Source organism: Poecile atricapillus, chromosome Z (genome assembly GCF_030490865.1).
Source record: "Poecile atricapillus isolate bPoeAtr1 chromosome Z, bPoeAtr1.hap1, whole genome shotgun sequence".
In the NCBI taxonomy this organism is placed as follows: Eukaryota; Metazoa; Chordata; class Aves; order Passeriformes; family Paridae; genus Poecile; species Poecile atricapillus.
In genome coordinates, this window is record NC_081289.1 from 38,792,044 (window position 1) to 38,810,048 (window position 18,005).

Genomic DNA, 18,005 nt, shown 5'->3' on the forward strand with positions numbered 1-18,005 from the left:
ATAACCTGCTTTACTATTTCTAACTGATACAGACAGACAAATCTAACATTCAAAAATAAACTTACTGTGTGGCTTTGACAATGTCCCAAGTGCTATAATCATCAATGTGGCTTTTCCGTCCAAGCGATTCACTGTATCCATGGTTATAATGGCTTTGAGGCTTTATCTCCTAAAAAAGACAAACTTGCTTTTAGAACACCTAAATTAACAAGTTTCTGAGAAAAAAAAAATTAATTTTATAAGCAAAACTAAAACCAGTACACAGTTCAATATACTATAAAGCAACCTAAATGTAAGAGTGGTACATTTCTACATTCTAAAAAGCAGGCCACCATATTCCCCAGTATACTTTTCAAACACTTTACAGAAAACACAACTTGTAATCACAGGGTTCTGCCAAATCCTACACTTTTTTCCTACTTGTATTTTTACAGAAGGCTAACAAAAACTAAGAACATTTCTTTATATAGTATTGGGTTCGGGGTTTTATTTTTGGGTTAGCTTTACTTTGCTTTTATAAAGGCAACATAATATAGGTAGAAAAGCCATTTGCCATAAACTGACCAAGTCTCACTCTGTTACTACAAATAAATGTTGCGTTTCAAGCAGCAGAGGTTATATGTGGATGTTTAAACTGTGGGTCTTAAAAGTAAATGGCATGATCATGACGTGTTCTTCAGCAGATACACCTCCCTGACTTAATTCTGCTGATGAAGGGCAACACTTCCAGGCTCAGTGGTTCCCTTTGTGGAATCTATATCCAAACACTGGATTGACACATCACTAGGGCAGCAACACACCATTTTTCTTTATAAACACATGAAAGCTCAGCAAGCTGAAACCGAACAATTAATTTTATACAACTTCTGGACAGTCTTCTAGTGCTGCAGATGCTATAGCTGACTGCCTCTGTGCATCAGCCATGCAATTCTGCATGGCTACATAAAAAAAGTATGAAAACTGCAACATGGGTGAAAAAGCAAAAATAAAGGAGCAAGCTCTGCAAGCTCTAAAAATGCATTTCAGATGATTTCATTAAAATATATTGTTTACTTTCAGTTTTCCCCAACATGCGCTTCCATGAGAAAAATCATTATCTTTAATCTAAATCTGGAAAAACTTTTAAACATCTTATGAAAGGTGTTTAATTAAAACAGTTTCAACTTCCACTTAGTTACTGAAATGAGAGATCAACTTGCTCATTATTATACTATACAGATCCTAGTTGTTTTTTAAAATAAAGATAAATAAGTCAAGATCATGTAGTGCACCTAACCTTAACAAGGATTCACAGTCACGAATCTCCACTACTATCTCTCCCTAAAGATGTAAGTCACCCTGTTAGCTCAACTGCCTAAGGGATGCACTACAGCCAGGGAGAGTTCCAATTGCCAGCAGGAGCAGGCCTTCCTATTTCTCACGTTCACTCAGCTGGGCAGTAATTTCTGCAAAAGGAGATGTTGGGCACAATGTGAAATAACTTCTTACTGTGCCCAGTTGTGCCTAGTGAGCCAAAGTGTTTTCATACTTCCTGGGGCATTAACTGGCTCTCCATGGAATGGATGGGAGTTTAAGTGAACTGCCCTCTAACTCACAGATGTTACTCATCTTTGCTGCTATTTTAAAATAACAATTTCTACTCTAAAATGAATACAGAAATCATCTCTTTTAAAGAGGCTAAAAAATAAAACCAAGTCTGAATCCCGCACTTAAAGTATTTCTAGATCTCAACATGCTGAAACACCACTTCGACAGAAGTCTAAAAACTTTGAGTATCAGTTAAAACTTCAGATATCAAAAAATTAGTCTAGTTGCAAATCTCAAAACTTTCAATATTTATTGAAAAACTGAGTAACTTCAGTTGAGCATGCCTGTATTCCTAACATGCAATATACCTATTCCAGATAGGAGGAAAACAAATCCAAGTAAGAATTACTAATGCATTAAGTACATTTAGTTGCACTAAATTCATATAGTAATTTATATAGTTAGAAAAATTATGAAAATCTATACACTAAAAAAAAATATTTCAGTGAATTGTAGCATTTAGAGCTTTAAAATCAGAACACAGTTAAGCAAGTCTTCATTTTCAAGACAGACATTCTTATGCATGACTTTTCTTCAAAAAAACAAATTTTTCCATTTCACACAGTACCTAAGTGATCAGCAGATTATATATATATTTTCTGACCACAGTGTTATTCTGCGGGATTTAATTTTTCTTCCCTAGCCTGAAAAATTACACATATGAACCAATTCAGCATTGCCAGCCCAGCAGGAAGATTGCTCTGTTGCCATCTCTACAGGAGAGCCAACCTAAAAATGTAACAGGGCATCTGCCGTCATCCAAATTGTATGTTACAACCAATCCTCTTACAATGCAGAAACATAGCTTTGCTTTGTATCTGAAAAAGGCAACAGCTTAACCAAGCCTTTTTTTAACCCAGCTACTAGATAAGCCAGAGTGTTATCTGGAGTAAAAGATGCTGGAAAAGATATCAGAGTTCTTTACAATTTAAAAGAGAAAGTGAAATATAAGAGAAGGCTATATTCATTACTTTTTCCCACATGATTTTTGTTCTTTTCCATCATATTAGGAAAAAAGCAGGATTTATACCATCTCTGTTAACCCATTCTTACACCACACAGCTGTGGCAGCGTACCAACTCGTAACGCTCAGACCCAGAAATGCTTTAAGAATAAGTAGACTTGAACAAAAAAAATATTCACTGTCCTGGAACATCTTGGTGAGGAGACAGTAATTTGATGTATTTTTAGCTTCCCACAGCTCCTGGAAGGGGAAAAAGTCTCTCATCTAACATTTATTAAAAACAAACTGAGAAACTCGGGCTGTTTTTCAGTCACATATTCGTGTACCAGAGATTTTTCCTGACCACTTCAAGCATGCAAACCCAGTTTCTGTTCCCTTGAGCCTACACTAGCCAGTGAAGAGAGCATTCCCAAGCAGTGTACATTTATGTCAGCCTAGAATGATCATGAAATCACTTATGATACTTATGTTTTCACAAAAAGGTTTACGGGAATACAACAAAACCTTAGGTGTTAATTAATAAATTCACCACATAAATTCAAAAAAGTGAGAGGTGATATTAGCGCCTGCTATACTAGTTTTCTAATAACTTAAAGCTAATGACAGTACCCTTAACTTTAAAAAATATATATGCCTTTTGTACCAATAGTATCTCTGAATTACACTTTTTAACAGAGTTTGAAAGTTTCAGTATACATTAATGAAAAATAGCTGAAGTGAAAGAACATTTGAGGTGATCACAGGTGAAGCATGACACATGAGTAAGGAAAAAACAGTTCTCCCTTTTATCCCCCAGTACAAACATAAGCAGCTACAATCAATTTGTTTAATATTAAGACTCACAACAAATATAAACTTAAAATGAACCCTATGTTTCATAATTTATTGAGAGAGTTGAGTTCATATTTTATGTTTATGACTAGTTGAAACAATTCCTAAAATCCCTGAAGTTTTATGAACGTTACAACCTCCAAAATCACATCATGGAGTCTTCTATACCACAGTGTAAGCTGTGGAAAAAGGATGACTTTAGATGTGCCTAAGAAGAATATGCAGACACTGCTCATTTTGGAAGTAAATCTTTAACAGTAAATCACAGCAAAGCATATAAAATCTGAATTCTCATCCAATACAGTCAATTTTCTGCAGCCTGGACATAGATTCCCAATATTAGATCACTCATTATTAGCTAGGCAACTTGACAGTTGCATGCTGGCTCACAGTAGCATGTTGGCCACTTCAAGTGCCATTCTACAGGGGCAACTCTTACCTGGCATTATGAGTGCCTAGTTTATGACCGTCAACTGCAGAGTAACCTCTGGGTTCCTAAGTCAAAAAGCTATCAGGAATCAGGAGAAAAGAAAACCTGGATTTTGTGAATCACAGTAATACTTGATACACCTGGCGATAGGTGATTTGGACCAAGTCAGTGCAAATAATGCTGTTACACACAACACAACACAAGGCAAAAATGAAAGCACCAAGGTAGCAGCTAGCAACTGAAAATAATTGTTTCAAGGTTTTGAAATTCTCATGCAGGGCTAGGGCACCAGAATACAAATGTAGAAGAGTACTCCTAAATATTCTGGCAAGAATTATTTAGAAAGAATAGACTTTAGAAAGAAAAGACTAAAACTAATAGAATGCAACAAAGGTTTATGCCACTAACTGGGCAAGTTACCAGTAACAGGGAAAAAACTGACAGCCTGAAGTAGAAGACCTTTAGAAGACCTGCAATGAGTGAATGAAAACCAGAGATCTGCTCAAGGGTGCACATTTCCCATTTCTAAGCGTTTAGCATAGCAATTTAAAAGACCGCTATTTAAAAACCTGTCGATATTAAACACAATCTCTATTTCTATGCATTGCTACCACAGACAGTGGTTTCAGCAGGCACAACCATCAGATACTACCGTAACACACCCAGGCAACTCTCTAACTGGACAGCAGGCTGCCTGAACAAAGCTCCCTGTGCCCAGGCATCACACAGCCTGCTCAGCCCAGCAGGACCAACTGCAGTGATGCTACTACAACAGGGGTAATTTGCCCATGTGGGTCATTTTGCATTGGCAGCTGAACTAGAAAGAAATCACACTGAGGATATTTACACAGTATCTCTTTTCAGAGTTCACAAAAAATAGTAACACACAAAATAGAGATTACTTCCTCCAATTTGCTGGATAGAAGAGAAAGCTCAACTTTAAAATTCTACAATGATCTAGATTACCTGCCTCCCACTATATTAAAGGAACAGAAATTAGCACAAGAAAGTAAAAAATTATGAACATAGGCTTTTAAGTTCCCACTTAAAAGAATGAACCTCCCCGAAATTCATACACCCTCACACAAATTTTAGGAATATACTTTAAATTCTTGAAACTACTATGACTTTTAAAAACATATGATATGACAGATTGATAATAAAGTAGCAACATAACATTTTGAGCCCAGAGTATAAACTGCATTCACAAATGGCTTCAACAACACTTCCCAAGTGTTAAAATATTTTCGCTTTTTTGATGAAAATATTTATTCTAGGAAAATAAAATTTTTCAATGATGATCTGCTGTTAAAAAACCTTAACAGCCAATTAAAAGACAAAAAGCTAATTGAAACCCAAGTGCATTTGTTTTTTGCTATTTTGATCTTTAGTGACAATGGCTCTCCCCAGCTGAGTCAGGAAAATCAGTGAGAAGGTAGCAGAGCTTTATGTCACTTATTTAAAATAGGCAAGCTGCAAACACTAGATTTCTAGTTCTTTCATCCTGTTTCAAGGAACCATTTTGAAGCAGGACTTGAGCCAAAACTGCTACCTTTGCTGAAAGAGAAAGGTCATTTTTCTGCCCACTCTTCCCCACTGCTCTTGGTTCCATGCTCCTGCTACCTAACTCAAGTCAGCTTTGGTACTTGGAGCTGCGGTCACACCACACCCACTCCTCTCCTTAGAGGAAAAGGTCAGTGGGGATCAACAAGAAACAGAAAAAACTCAATCTTTTAGTAGAACAGCGAGGTGAATCTGTTTCTCCTGTTAAAACACAGGCTCCAGAGACACTGACAGAGGGAAAGCAAGCCAACAGAAGGTAGCAGGAACATTTCTGCACCTGCTAATTGTTATTTTGATCAAGTAATCATGGACAAGACATTTCATCTTTTATATAACCAAGAAGTTGGGCTCACAGGCTGAAGAAAATTATTCTGCTTAGAAATTGCTAGAGTTGGCTGGTATGGAAGGTTGCAAGAAATGCAAATTTTGCTCATCTGTAAGAGCAATATTTGGTCCTGCCATTCCTACCAAGGATCACTTCTAGATGAGCTTCCCACTTCAGTGACTATCCTTTAACAAGGCCCTAATCACTCATGCATCATATGACTATTTTGTCATTACTCATTAGTCACAAAGTGTGCAGACTGCTTGCACAGATGCACAAGTAATGCAGCACAGGGGGGAAAAAAAATACACAAAGAGAACAACATTTTAAAAACAACAACAAAAGACTTTTTTTTTTTTTTGTAAAAAAGGAACAACACGAAAAAAAATCAAACCTCCTCTGAAAAACAGGACCAGTAAGATGGGGGAAGAGAAGATAATGCAAAATATGAAATATAACACCAAAGGAAAAAGTATGAAGCACAAGGGAGAGGAGAGGGGATAAGTGTTTATGTTTGGAAGCTCTGCTAATATCGGCATTTCCAATCAGTCCTCTTCATAACCAAGCACATAAGTAAAGTTATGCTCATTTCCCCTCAACACTAAAAGCTTTTATCTTTTCCAATAAAACAGCCTAAATGAAACAAGCTTTAGAAGGATTCTGAGAACAGTATTTATAGAAAAGAAATAAGTTATGCATTAAAGAATAAGATGACCAAGACTGAATGATTCTGAGATAGCAATTTCATAATTCACAATTATACATAGCAAGAGGATATGAATAGGTCAATATGCCTGCTTGGACATAAGGAAGGGAGGAAAGAACTGCTGCTTACAGCTGCCACACATGGCTCTGGTAGGCATTAACAGATGGCTAGGACTGCTTTTCCTTCCACGTTATACAATGTTGCTGTAAGGAAGCGATACCACGATCAAAATCAGACACAGAAATCCTGAGTGGTGACCAAGAGCACTGAGACTTAAAGAGAAAATACAAACAAGTTTTAAAATAAAAACTTCAAAATAGAAGTATTACCTTCCATAAATATTGCATACCATTTCCTCTGTTTCTTAATAGAAACAAAATAATTTCTTTTTTAATTGATGACTGCACTATTTTAGTATCTGGCTGTAGTCAGATAATCATAATAAAATTGGAAATGACTGCAACTGTTTCAGGGAAGCCAAATAATAATCCTCATGTATCTGTGTTACATTTAGCAGGGACTACTGGAGGTTGGTATTAAAGAACTCCTCCCCCATATTTGGGGTGTTCAATTTCCCTGTTCTTCATTTATTACAATAAGTGCTTTTTAGTTTGCTCTCCCAGTTTTCCTCCTACTTTTTAAAAGGTGCAAGAATCTATAGACAAAATTATATTAGTTATTTGCATATTATAAACACCCACATTCATTTATATACACAGAAACTAGTCACTCATGAGCTAACATTAATAGAAAATTGCTCACAAAATAAATACAAGGAAATCAATCAAACACAAACAACAACAAAAAAGAGATACTGCTTGTATTTTTTTTTAATGGAAGATCCTCTTCTTAAGTTTATGATAACTTCCTTCCCCTACCCTTTTAGCTAACTCTGCAACACACAAAGCCACAAAAACAGAAGCAAAATGTCTTTGTTTTAGAGAGAATCACAATAAATTCCTTAGAGGAATAAAAAGAGTAGATTTTTCTTCTCTAGAAACTAGGTTTCTCCCAATATTTACTGCTGCAACAGCTAATCTAATTGTTGACGGTCATCAAGCAGGGACAGTCTGATTCTTCTCATATTCACACAAACACCTAGCCCAGAAAATTAAGAATTCTCTAGAGCTACGTAGGTTAATAACTTTGAGGAGCCAGAGTATTCAGTGGCTATGAGCTGCTAGATTGTCTGGACTGGGATGATTCATATACACCTTCAGTTTAGCTAATCCATGCTAGAAAATTTCCACCTAAATCAGACTACATTCTCCATGAAAAAAAAAAACAACCCAGAACATGCATACCACTTTATTAACTGATCAAATTATGCATTAAAAAAAAAAAAAAAAAAAAAAAAAAAAAGTTCAGTGTTTGGCTTGCAAATATGTACCATGAGACTTACCTTACTTTAATCCTTAACCATTAACATTAGGATTCTCCCTGCCCCTATCATAGCACTAAATGACACAATATGACATGATAAAATAAACTTCCATTCAATGGTATTTCTGTTACTGATCTCCATTATTTTTTACATTTTACTGCATTTTGTGAAGTCTGTTCATTTTACGTCCTATAATTTTGGTCTAATTGCAGTTTCTTGACATACTAAAAGAAAAGATGCATTTATGAAAATCCCTAGAGAAGCTACTTATAGAATACATAAACAATAGATATAAATCTGTGCCTAATAATCAGTCTTTTTTTAATCAAGCTATAGTTTGACAATTTTTTTTTTAAAGCAGTGAAATAGATTGAGAAAAGCCTCAGCTCAAACACCATAAAGCAGTCCCTTTGCTGCTACAGATTTCCACCCACATGTAAGTCAGCATCACAAAGAGAGCAGAACCCTGCATACTCGCCAACATAGATCTAATATTTTACATAACATGTTAGAGATGTTCAACCAGAGCCCTTAATCCAACCACTTTATGCAGAGGTCAGAGCTCATAGGATTTAAAGCACAGCTGATCATGGCAAGTTTTGTTTCTTCAAAACAAACATCCAAAACAAGTCAACTGTTTTCTAGTAATTTCCTGAAGATGCTCCAAAATTGAACAGTGTTATGCTTTAGGAAGCCATAACTTCACAAATAGGCTTTTCAAGAGGCTTTGTATTTGCACACACAGCATCAAAAGCAAGTGCTACTTAAAAGAGTAATATTTACTAGCATTTATAAAGGTTAAAAAAAGTAAAAGCTTAAAATGCTGTGGTGTAAAGCTCACAATAAAGCTTTTGCTTAGTCAGCAACTTACATTAACATGTACATTTATCTTCTTGGCTTTCTTTTCAAGGAGTGTTACATTATGTTCTCAGCCAAAAATCTCAGGACTCTGGCAAAAATGAAACTATTCTTTTTCCAAGTGATTTACACAGGTCTAGGTCTCACAATACATGAGCTTACAGAGCCATCAACCTAAAAAAAAAAAATCCCTGAAAGACCTAGCATTGAGTCAGTCATGAGATTAATGTAAAACCATTTACATACTTCACTCTTTTAAAAAGGACTGAACTTCAAAAATGCACCCAAGTATGTGTCGAGCTCAACACTGACACTCAGCTACTGGGAGAAAAAACAGTCCTCTTTTTCAAATTCACAGATAAGGATATTCTAAAAAGTCTTTTTCAAAGGTAAACAGTTTTTCCATTCATCAATTATTAGATCACCAGCAAGAGCACACAAAAGAACAAGCAATCAGCCTAGCTACAGATGTTCTTTCCTCCTTGGCAGAATCAGAGAAAAAAGTTAGTACAAATTGTTCTTGATCCTCACAAAAAAATTGCAATTCACCATTCCCATCTCAACAGTTTAGCAGCCAATGAAGCCTCACATCAACAGCCAGCAAAGCAAACTCCCACAACTAATAAACACAGCCTGGTTAACCCACCACAACTAGGAAGTGCATGAAAGGTGTTTCTAGTCATGCTGATAGACAATCTTCCGCAGCAAATAAGACAGATAGTGAATCCATGGTCTAACACTGCAGAAGGGTCCCATTCCCTCCAACTTCTCACTTTTCAAACCAGGACTGCTAGCTTACCATCTACCTTCTGTCAGTTTTTTAGTGCACTTGACCCTTCCATGAGTCATCTTAGTGAACTGGCACAAAGTTGTTTCACAGAGGATTTTTACTGGATGCATTTTCTACTGATTTACTTCCCTGAACTGGCTCATCCTGGGACCAGACTAGCATCACTGGCATATGAGTGCAGCTGGAAGCATGTAAATCACAACCAGCTTAAGACAAGCTAAAAGTGACCTGCAATCAGGCAGGTGATCACACTCCTGGTCCTGGCTACACCTTCTCCATTACCTCTTACCCATTCTCACAACAGCAGAGTAAAGGTGTCCGATCAGGTCACAGACTCACCATGTACCACCACAGACTCAAGCATGTACCACCCCAAGTCACCTACTGCCCACATACTTGTAAGAGCTCACCCCAAGAAGGGTGAGGAGCTGTGTCTGGATTCCACCATGGCTTGAGATCAGTTTATACTCAATCATAAAAATCACATCTTCCAGAGGCAGCAATGCAAGTGTTCTCAGAGTATGCTCTAATGTCCTTCCTCCTTCTTGAGTCATCTTCTCAGATCTTGACTCGGACTTCTCAGACTCAGATCTTGAGCGGCTTTCCAAGCTCTGACCACAGCATTCCCACTACCCTCCACTTGTGGCACCTTCTCCCTTATAGAAAGAACCAAGGAAACACTTCTACATACCTCAGGGCATCCTACAAGTGTAGGAAGAAATTACTAGATTTCAGAATTGCACAAGACAAATTGCAGTCTAATGTCACACCACATACTGGGTGTGGCAGGCCTGAGGCTTCAATTCAGCCAGACTCCCTTTGACTCCAGAGGAAGCTTTCTACTTCACTCCACAGTCTCATTTGTAATATACTCCAGTGTTTCTCTCAACTAGACCAATACCATGAAAGTCAAATCTTTATCTCATACTGTCTTTGAAAAGCCACAGAGGACAGTGTGCATGCTGAAATATCAATTACTAAGGCTGCTGCTATCTAAACATGCCAGTACTGATGGCAATATCATTCAGTTTTCAAGCAAACAGCAAACATTTTCCTCCCTAATTCTGTAAATTTTCTTACATATTCATAAAGTCTCAGTACTCTCCTAAGCAAACAGGCAAACACAGTGAAACAAACACTGTTTAAAGACTAATCTTCTGTGAAATCTGAGAGAAATAAGGCCTGTGCTCAATAAGTAAAGGCAAACTGAATCAACACAAATTTGAGTCAAACCAGACATTTTTTTCTCTTATGCATTAAGAGAGCCTGTCTCTAAACAAAATTTAACTTTAAAATCAATTACTGCCCAAATCAGAAGAAGGTATGTAGAACAAAAATTGTAAATAGTTTAAATAGTTTAAGTGTTTTACCAGATGTCCAAGAAGCCAGAATTTTACCATTGAGAAAAAGACCAGAGTGGTGAAAGCTGCACCACTTACAAAGGCAACTGTAACAAAACAACTGTAAAAAGAATCTTGTAAGAATGGAAAGTGAAGCATTGGCAATGAGCTTGACAAATAACAAAAATATGAAAAAACAAAATGCTAGCAAAAGGATATAATACCTTCCTTCCCCTAGAAGTGCAAGCACTGTCCCAGCAATAAAAGAAATTAACAAAATTTGTCAAGATTATAAAGTAAGAATGACAGAACTGTCATAAAAACACAAACCCACATAATTTGAAAGTGTTCGGTAAGTGCAAAACAGGAAGTCTGGCTAGAAAATTTAAATTGCCCCAATAAAATGTTTTCTATAGAAAAACAAGTATTAAACATTTGTAAAATACAGGTTGGTTGGGTCAATCACATAGTCCAAAATATGTGAATATTGCTATTCATTAAGCCAGAACAAACTCCAGCAGTCTGGATACAAGATGACATGGGTTATAAACTGTTACCACTCTTAGTAATTGCTGGCTCTTCTAGGTTTTGATATAAAAGTGACAAAACAGCAAATACTAATAATATAGCAGACTAGCAAAGACTAATACCATGGCTTCACAGGAAATTAAATCTGTCACTTTCATTGGATAAATTAGTAGCAATGGTCAAACACAGTTAATGTCCCAAGTTTTTGGGTTAGTAGTGTCTGATATTTGGACTAAAGAAATTAGAATACAATGAAAGTTAATGTGGTCTATCTTGCGTGAATTAAAAACTACAGGTAAGCAAGCTTTATTCTTATGATTTGCTTTGGGACTATTATACATACTCTCCTAGTTAAGGAATATGCCAAAAAAAACCCATCTTGTTTTTTTCAGTAGCTTCCATTTTTAAATCCCCAGAGAAGTGTCAATGTGAAAACACAAAGCATCCTTCAGAGGCTGTACTTTGGCCCACCCTATTTCACCATTGTCTGGAACCTAGAAGAAACCAACAGTTAGAGATAATTCTTACTGGGAGGGGAGGGCAGGGAGTGTGTGGAGGGAGATAAAGGGGAATAACTAATACTTCTCTTTCTGATACAACTTGGGGTACGTTGGGACAGAACAAAATTAGGGTTTTTTAAATATCAACAAAACCAAAGTCCTATCTAAAATAAAGATCTAATCTAGAAACTATCTCAAAGGGATGGTCATTACCTGAGTACAAGTTTCTAGCATGATGGAGTTCCCAACAAGACCAGTACAAATATATGTATGGGGAATGATGAGCAGGAATCATAGGATAGCCTTGGTTGGAAGGGACCTTGAAGCCCATTTAGTTCCAACCCCTCTACCATGAGCAAGGACACCTGTCACAAAAGCTCAGAGCCCATCCAGCCTGGCTTTGATGACTTCCAGGGATGGGCCATCCAGAGGCTGCTTACTGCCACAGCTGTGTGAATGTCAGAAAAGTGCTCTGCTCCTAAGTTCTGCAAAAGATACTGCACTGAGAGCAAAGCCATCAAAATACAGAAAGAACAAATGAACACGAGACTCAAAAGGGTCAGGAGGACTGCAGACCACAACAGTAGTGTAGGGATCTGATAATCATCAGCATATTAAATAGATACAGACAGACCTATATTTGGATAGATATTTCGCAAGATGTAATGAACAGAAATAAATTAAATTCAGACTAGAAACATGTTTAAGTCTTATACAGACTAATTAAATTTGAGGGCAACTTTCCCAGTTATGCAATATGACCTATTACCGTAGGATTTTATTTTCTTTTTTACTTTATAATTAGTACTCTGGCAATAAAAAATAATTAGTTAAAAAAACTTCAGCCTGTGATATAAGGTTGAATTATCTGCAGTCCTCTCCATCCTCAACCTCTGAAGCTACCCAAGATACACAAAGCAAGGCTCAACCTTCAATATCAAGTATGCTAATTCATCTGAGACTTTACAGTTCTTTTATCCTTTCTAAGCAGTATAATAAGTGACACCTGATCTTTGAATGAGCTCACAGATGCAAGACTAGTCTCTTTTCTAATTTAGTCAGTGATCCTGACTAAACAACACAGTAAGTCCTGTATCTGAACAGGACAATTAAGAACAATCTGCACTCCAATACAGCCCCAACACTATCTAGGGAACTCCAAAGAGAATAGAGCTGGATTGTAAAGTCAGGCCTTTCACTGAAATTTTGAACAGAAAAAATTACAGCAAAGCTATTCACAGTAGGTTTACTTGTTTTCTTCAAATCACCAACAAGGAATACAAACATATATACTTCAAACTTCCTAGGTAGTTACAAACTGAACCACAAGGAGAGAAACAAAGATATGAATGACAGCTTCCATCTGGAAAAATTCCTGTCAAACAGAGCCTGCAACTGTTAAAATTGCTTTTCAACTTTGCTGGAAGATTGTTCTTGGACAAGACTTTTTTAATGCCAAGAGATGTCTGTAATAAACAGTAACTTCCATCTTTCTCAACTATATCCTACACCACCTGACACTACACTAAATGCACTACACTGAAATAACCAGATCTTCCTCCCCAGTAATAGTTCTTACCATCTAGGAAGAGATGCAGCTCTCAACAGCTGCAATAACTTTGGCAGTTAGGGCCATACTAGGCACATCTCTAGAATATTTTTCAAATATAAAGGAGCATTACAAGCAAAATCCATTTTCTAGGATTCTTCTGCCTCCCCACCCCTCAAATTTCAGAATAAAACATCCAAACCTATCATCACCTACCACAGAAGAGTCAGGAATTCACTCTTATTTGTAAGACCAAAGGAATTTAAAGTCAGAAGGTCTGCTGGCCTATTAAAATAATTTAATCAGAGGATAACAAACATAATCAGCATGAGCAGCAGTCCCATACCAGGGCTTTACTGTATAAAAGGAAGCAGAGCAAGATACTCTGTCACCAGAAATCTAAACAGAGGGAGAAGGAAACAAACAGCAGGGACTACCTAGCCCAGTGTTACTCTGCCATCGTAGAGTGCTCTGCATCCCTCATAATGGAGCGAGCTACCGGATCACACTGCGGGTCAACCAGTGCCATTTCCACTCCGAGACCTACACCCACGGGGCTCCTTTGGTAAACCATGCACTTCCCAATCCTGCTGAAGAATTCATGTATGTCAGTCAGAGTCACTCCAACAGTCTACAGTCCTCTCTATTCACATATTTGACACACTGCTAAGTTACCCATTTGCGGAATTAAAAAAACTTGCATTTGGTCTATAGAAAGATCTCTGAACTCCAGCTGAAAACATCAACAGCTGGATAATCCACCACTGCCCTCCTTCCTTCATTACAATGATTACTCACCCTCAGTGTTTACCACTTGTGCTTTTCAATTTGATCCCATTCAAATTCACTTTCCAGTTACTGGATCTTGTTAAGCATAAACTGAACACAGCACTGGATTTCATTAAGAAAATATTCATGTAGGGGAAAAAAAAAAGATCTCTCTCACTTTTTCAGCTGATGTGAATAGGGCTTTTGCAGGCCTTTTACCATAAGGCATTATTAAAATAATTGTTAATTCTTTCCCATACTCTTCACTATTTAACAGTAATTTTTAAAGACAACACTTCATCAGCAGCATTACCACATGTTCAGTGAAAAATCATCTCCTTGTTCTTATACATTTTTAAACAAAGCACTATACTGAGAACTTCTGCTTAACTGCTTGTTCATATTTGTATCCTATCAGTCAATAACTTTTGGGATACAATCCCATGCATATGCTCCTTACTTTCAGTGCACTACTTTGAATATAGCTACACTAAGGTGTGCCTTGCTTTACCAGCATAATTTCACGTGAATTCTAGATGGCTTTGTACAGTTCCATCCTCCCTGCTTAGCATCCATCCATCTTATTTGTCTCCAAGTTTTATTATTGACAATTTTGATATTATGTCCAAATCATTACAAACAAAATCCAAGTCTAGTAGACTAACTCCTCCAAGACTTTTAGGAAAATGAAATTCAGGAGTAATTCTAACAACTATTTCCAAGATGTATCAGTTAGCCAGCAGTTCTCCAAGCATTTATTACATACTACAAGATCATTCTACAAGTATCACATGTGCAATTAATATTATTTGTACTTCTTCACTAAAATTATCTTCAAAAGCTTGGTTGTTCCACCAGCAATCTTACAGCTAGCAAAGTGGGATCCACACTGTCACACTAAATGGAACTTGTCATAAGGCAGAATAAATATGCTTGGAAAGAAATATCTAATACTTAAGTTCAGCTTGCACTCATGATGGAGGCAACAAGGGAAGCCCAAGAACTCAGTCAGGAAGGTACCACACAAGCCCCATCAAAAGCACTCCCACCATAAGTTCCCTAAAGAATTCATATTTCCATTAGTTTCTACCTTTTCTTACTGAAATGACTAAATCACTTTACACTGAATCCTTCATAAATAAACAAATAAACAGATCTCCCAGAATGACAGTGTTTAAGTATTTTTCCCTATTCCTTAGAACCTCTTTCCTACAACATTAATATTGTATTCATAGTGTTTCATGGCAAAATACAAAGCCTTCGAGCCCAAATAAAAATAAACACAGTCCTTAAAAAAAAACAAAAAAACCAACCAACAACAAAAAACAAACAAAAAACTTCAAACAATTTGAAACTAATCCAAATTAGTTAATACAAAAAGATAAGCAAAAGCCTCATAAAAAGGCATACAAGAAACACCTGAAAAAGAAACCCAAAATAAACAGCACCATGAAACCAAAAAAAAAAAAAAAAAAAAATTAAGATTTTGACAGTCCCATCAAAAGCATCGGTTTTAAATGTATACAAATGTTGAAACTGATTATATGCTCAAACGTCACTACTTACATAAGGACATGGTGCTATTTTCTTAAAAGGTGGAAATCACCATGTATTAAGGCCCCTGACATTCAAAAACGATTGAATAGAGATGCACTGCATTGTTCAGTGGGCAGGTCTGTGACAATACAGCTCTGCTATGGCACACAATCCTTAAGTTTTTAAAGGAGCATTTCTGGAGTGTCTGTTAACAGCTAGTCTGCCTCACCACCAACACGAAAAACATTCTTCTCTTTTAAAGCTTGTCTGTACAAGGACTTTAGGGAGTAAGGAAACACTCAATGAAATCCACATAGACACTATCTTGTAAGATCTAGTCAGACAATCAGCATTTCTGGAAAAATCAAATAAAACTCCCTCCAAACTAGAGATATTGCATATTACAAGATTCCAGTTGATATTACAGCACACAATATATATTAACAGCCTTTCCCTTATCTTTTGTGCACACATTCAACTTTATGCATCAGAGGAACAGTATAAAATTCTACCACATTAACTAGTTAGACTATCAATTTAAATTGAGAGATTTTAGTTTGCTATACAGTAATTACTCAAAGTTAATAAACTCTAGACTTCAATCTTTAAAATACAATGGATTTCTGACAAACTGTAAATGCTTTTTATTCCATTTTCCAGTCTTAGATTGACTATCTAAAGTTTCCACAAGCTAAGAACACTTTCTTTCAAAGAACATTAACATCCTACAGTCTGGATCACTGCTGAAAGCTTGTGTCTCTTCTGAAAATCATCAGACACTGCTACCAAGGGTATTGCATTTAGTCTGACTTCAGTTAGGCTTTAAAAATGTAGCAACAGTCTACATACACCCCTTAAAATAAATCTGCAAAAAACAAACAAACAAAAAAAAACCCACTCAAAAACCAACCAACCAAAACCAAATAAAACACACAAAAGAAAAAAAATACCCAACCAAAAACCACAACAAAAAAAATCGAGACACTTACTTGGGGTTTGCTGGTAGCTAATTACCTTTCAGAACAGATTGGTCTATTCTAAAAAGTCATGAGCACAGTTTAGAGAGGTAGGGTAGGTAAGACATACAAAGGCCTACAGAGCCTTTTCAGTCATCAAATAAACTAACAGTCTTTCAAGATACTGTTTAAGGAAAAGATACCATCTGTTTAACAGAAACTGGAGCCTAACATATGCACTTATCTGTTTTGTAGGCTAAAAATCAATTCTTACAGTTCTTTACACATCAGGGGACAAGTCCACATGTAAAAGCTTTTCTAAACTATTTAAAATACATTTCAAAACAGTCATTCTAGTCCTGACGAATACACACATGCTGCTGACAAAGGTGGACGCCACAACAGAAGGGTAAAAAAATGGCACGAAACGACCTCTACATGTTACCTGTAAACATTCCTTCTACCACCAACACACTGGAATAAACACACCGCTTGCTCTCAAAATAAGCCCACGCCACCCGGGGAGCGCTGGGCTGGATGGGGCCAGCCCTGACCTGCGGGTGAGCTGCAGACCAGTGCCATCCAAACGGGAGGGAAACACTTATTCCTCCGAGCCGCTTCCCCCCGGGCAGCCGGGCCGGGGCGGCCGCCGAGCCCCGAGCGCTGCCCCTCAGGGGCCGGTGCCGCGGCACCACCCGGGGCGCCTCTGTCCCCGCCGCTGCTTCGCCACCCGGCTCGGGGGCGGCCGGGACCGGCGGCGAGAGCGCACGGAGGGCCGGAGACGGACCTTGCACCGCTCCCCGCCCGGCCCGGCCCAGCCTACCCCGGCCCGCCGCCGCCGCCGCCGCGCACACCCAGGCCGGCGGCGGGGGGCGGCGGCGCACCTCCCGCCCTCCGTGCACCCCGCCCGCCCGCACGCCCGCCGAGCCGCGTTCCCCCCACCCCACGGCGGGACGCCGTCCTGACCGCGCCCCGAGCTCCGCTCCCGCTCTCCGCTCCCTTCGGGCGGGCCGCTCGCACCTCCGGGTGCAGGATGGGGACGCAGCCCGCCTCCTTCTCGTACTCCTCCAGCGGCGCCGCCATCTTCCTGCGAACCCCGCGCCCGCTGCATGCCGGGTAGTGCGCGTGCCCGCGGCGCCCCCGCGCGCCGCCGCTTCCTCTGAGGGGCCGCGCGCGGCAGGGCCGTGGCCGTGTGTGGCGAGCTGTGGGTACGGAGTGTGTATTGCTGTAGGGACACTGCCCGTGCTTTAGCCGTGCCACTTGCTTATGGCTATATGCACCCCCCAATTTATGGGGGTACCTGCATCGGCTCTCCTGGAGTCAATATTTAGCATAGCATGGGTTTGCGGAGATACTCCTAATGAGGAATAAGGTTCATTGCAAGTTGGAA

The 18,005-nt window shown here is 38.4% G+C and overlaps 1 protein-coding gene across 1 annotated transcript in view; it reads right to left on the reverse strand.

Moving 5' to 3' along the window:
* LOC131572914 (palmitoyltransferase ZDHHC17) overlaps nt 1-17,717 on the reverse strand; it is a 64,720-nt gene extending 47,003 nt beyond the window's left edge. The window contains exons 1-2 of the mRNA XM_058826348.1: nt 17,636-17,717; nt 66-169 (exon numbers count right to left, since the gene is read on the reverse strand). Of these exons, the coding sequence (XP_058682331.1) occupies nt 66-169; nt 17,636-17,698 (167 nt within the window). The 5' untranslated portion in view covers nt 17,699-17,717. The remainder of the gene's footprint in view (nt 1-65; nt 170-17,635) is intronic.
* Nucleotides 17,718-18,005: the final 288 nt, after the last annotated feature.